The 3454-nt window shown below is 56.3% G+C and overlaps 1 protein-coding gene across 1 annotated transcript in view; it reads left to right on the forward strand.

Annotated features, from left to right (window-relative positions):
• Positions 1-219: 219 nt before the first annotated feature.
• The window catches only part of INPP1 (inositol polyphosphate-1-phosphatase), a gene marked incomplete at its 3' end in the record, with an annotated part of 11171 nt that continues 7936 nt past the window's right edge, over positions 220-3454 (forward strand). Inside the window, exons 1-3 of the mRNA XM_014544763.1 lie at positions 220-226; positions 1142-1255; positions 3404-3454. Of these exons, the coding sequence (XP_014400249.1) occupies positions 220-226; positions 1142-1255; positions 3404-3454 (172 nt within the window). The remainder of the gene's footprint in view (positions 227-1141; positions 1256-3403) is intronic.

Below are 3454 nucleotides of genomic sequence, written 5' to 3' on the forward strand. Positions count from 1 at the left end.
AATGTCTCACTTGACCTCCACAGAGTCCCTGCAAGGTGCATATTCTCTCCGTTTCACAGATGAGGAGGGAGGCCCAGAGAGGGCAAGGCAGTTACCTGGTGCCACACAGCTCCTTGATGGCGGGGCCAGGGTTTGAACCCAGGTTTATCGGATCCCAAAGCCTACGCCTTCCCCACTCTGCTGTTGCTCACACCTGAAGTTCGTGTAAACGATCCGGAGATGACGTGTAAACCTCTGGTGTTCGGGCGAGATGATAGGATGGTCAGAAATTAGAAGAGTTTTATCGGTGTAGAGCAGTGGTTCTCAACCTTGGCTGCACATTAGAATCACCTGGGAATCTTTTGAAAATCCTGATTTCTGGGCCTCATCCTCCGGAAATTCTGTTTCTTTGTTACTAATGTTGTCCACAACATTAGTAACAAAGAAACAGAATTTCCGGAGGATGAGGCCTAGAAATCAGGATTTTAAAAAGATTCCCAGGTGATTCTAATCATTAGAATGTGCAGCCAAGGTTGGGAACCACTGGTATAGAGAGATTGGGCTTTCCGGAAGAGTCTTGAGGGCCCCCCCCCTCTGCCCCCTTTTCACTGACCTACTTCAGCTCAGTGACTGTGTCTCCACCTGGATATGAAAGTCCCACAGAAGCTGGAGACTCTTGTTACGTGACGTTGTGACGGGTGCACTTGTGTCTCCGATGGGGAGGATGTGACTTCTTTCGACCTGTGCTGCTCAGAGCCGATTTGAAAGAGGTTGCCACAAAGTAAGGCTGACAGGAGGTGACTTCGGTGTTTGCTGCATCAGTGACGACTTGGCTGCTAGAGCGAGTAGTTCCACGTGGGGAAGGCCGCCTCACGGAATTAGACTTACTGACCACCTACTCGGGGAAGAGAACCCTGCCGAGTTCACTGCCTGGCCAGAGGAGCGGCTCTGCTGGCTTGCAAAGGTTCTCAGGCCTCTGGGTCAGGAGAAGTGTGTTCCCCTAGAGTTCGCCTGGGGAAGCCCCGAGCCCAGAACTTCAGAAGGCGACTGAATGTGGAGACAGGGCCTTTGGGAAGCAACTCGTTAAGTGGGGCCACGTGAGTGAGCCCTGATCCCCCGCCTGGTGTCTTTATAAGCAGAGGAGACACACCAGGGCTGTGAGCGCAGCACGGAGAGGCCACGACGGGCCACGGCGAGAAGGTGGCCAAGCCCCGGCGAGAGGCTCAGGAGACACCACCCCCAGCGCCTTGGTCCCGGACCTCCGGCCTCCAGATCCGTGAGACGCAGATCCTGGTGTTTACCCGGGGGTGGCATTGTGTTGGGCAGCCCGAGGAGCGATGGAAGGGAACTGGGGACTTGGCAGAGCTGAGCCCTCCCTTGCCTGGAGGCCCCACAGCCAGAGAGAGAGAGAGAGAGAGGGAGCGAGAGAGAGAGAGAGAGATCAGTAGGTCTGCAGTGAGGCCCAGGATCCGCTGGGAAAGGTTTTCCTGGGAGGACAAAGGAGTCAGGTGTCAAGTAGCGAGTTCCAGTAGCCAGACTAGCAACAGCTGCTAGGTGTGTGCTCCGTGCACCTGGGCCAGGGCTCGAACCCAAACCTGGGGATATGCCTTGACCGGGAATCAAACCCAACACCTTCCGGTGGATGGGACGATGCTCCCACCAACCACGCCGCCTGGCCAGGGCCAGGGAGCTGTCTTAGGCTGTTTTCCTCTTAGCACGATAGCATGGACATAGTTCCAGATGAACTGTTCTTCAAGAACGTGCGTCTAAGGACCACGTAGTAGTCTATTCACACGTCACCAATGTTTAAGGTTATTTTCAACTTGCTGCTGTGAACAGCCATCCTTCCTGCACTGAAATAGGCTCACTCCGCTCTGACTTCCTCACACGCCTTAGGGCAGGCCTGGAGCTGCCGGCTGCCCAGGCAGGGCCCTACCTCTCCAGGGCCCTGGTGCGTTTCCCTCCGGACCCGGCTGCTTCCCGCCGCTTCTGCCAGGACGTGAGCTTCAGAGGCAGCTCCGGCCGCGGCCTCCGCTCACTCTCCTCTTACTAACTGTTGAGGCTGGACATATTTCTCGGGGGGGGGGGGGGGGCTGACCCACACTCTTAAGAAAATAGCATTTAAAAAATTTGTTTAGCAAACGTGTTTAACTCAACCCAGCTGTGGCAACTACCCATGAGCCCCGCCCCTGACGGCTCCTCTGATGGCCAGGGGGGACTTTTAAAAGAGACAGTGAGTGTTTGTGATGATGGCAAAGAACACGGCTGCCTTGTGTAACCTGCAGTTACTTAATCCTCCCTAAGCTCCAGCTCCCTCAACTTTAAGGGGCCTGGCAATCCCCCCACCATCGGCACAGTAGTGAGAGCAATTACTGATGCTCCCGATCAAACGTGGCTCCTACTGAGCGGGGAGAGCTGCCCGTCCTGCTACGCGATGGGCACCCCGAGGCGGACGGCCTCTCAGCCTGGAAGCCAGAACCCCTCAAGTCCCAGCAACGAGCATGGTCTACGGCGCTGTGTTCTCTCAACGCCTTCTCGCTGGAAGAGCAGCACAGATAGACACAGTGGGACTTCTTTAGCTGGGGGTGGGGTGGGGGCGGGGAGCTGGGAGACTGCCCTGGTCGCTGGCCCGGGCGTGGCCTCAGTCTTGCAGGACACACAGTGCTCACGGGGGCTCAGTGTTTTAGGAAGTTGCCCCAGAACTGGTAGGACACATCCTCTCCAACTCCCCCTCCCCCGTGGGTAAAAGCGAGAACCCTGCTTCCATCCCTCAGGTGGGCATCCTAGTCCCTGAGAGAACTTGGCCTTCTTCCTCCAGCTCCGTGCCCGCGCGCTCACCTGTCTGCTGGGGGTTCATACGTAGAATGTAGATCCCCATTCAAACACCTTCTGGGCCCAGGAAGCCAATCCTTTGCCTAATGGATTTTTGAGACTATCAATATTTTTTTTAAAGATTTAAAAACCAAGTTCCCGCCCAGCTGGTGTGGCTCAGTGGTTGAGTGTTGACCTAGGAACCAGGGGGTCAGGGTTCAATTCCCTGTCAGGGCACATGCCCGGGTTGTGGGCTCCATCACCAATGGGGAGTGTGCAGGAGGCAGCCCATCCACGATTCTCTCTCATCATTGATGTTTCTCTCTCTCTCTCTCCCTCTCCCTTCCTGTCTTTAAAAACCAATAAAATATACATAAACAAACAAAAACAAGTTTCCCCCGTTGGGTGACGTCCAGTCTTCCCCGCTGCAGCATGACTGGTCTCCGGGTGGGGCAGCAGGGGGTACACAGTGGTGGCAGGTGCGCTCCTGGGCTAGTACCTATTCACTGTGTGATCTTCCCCACGAGCTGGACCTGCGGTGCCCACCCTGCAGCGGCCAGACTGACGGCATCGCTGCTGAGCCGCTGTCTCTTTCGCATCCGTGTCTCTCCAGCTGCCAGCGGGGTGGGCGCCCCTCACCCTGCTGGGCTGCCGGGGCTCAGGG

Source organism: Myotis brandtii, unplaced genomic scaffold, assembly GCF_000412655.1.
Source record: "Myotis brandtii unplaced genomic scaffold, ASM41265v1 scaffold381, whole genome shotgun sequence".
Lineage (NCBI taxonomy): Eukaryota > Metazoa > Chordata > Mammalia > Chiroptera > Vespertilionidae > Myotis > Myotis brandtii.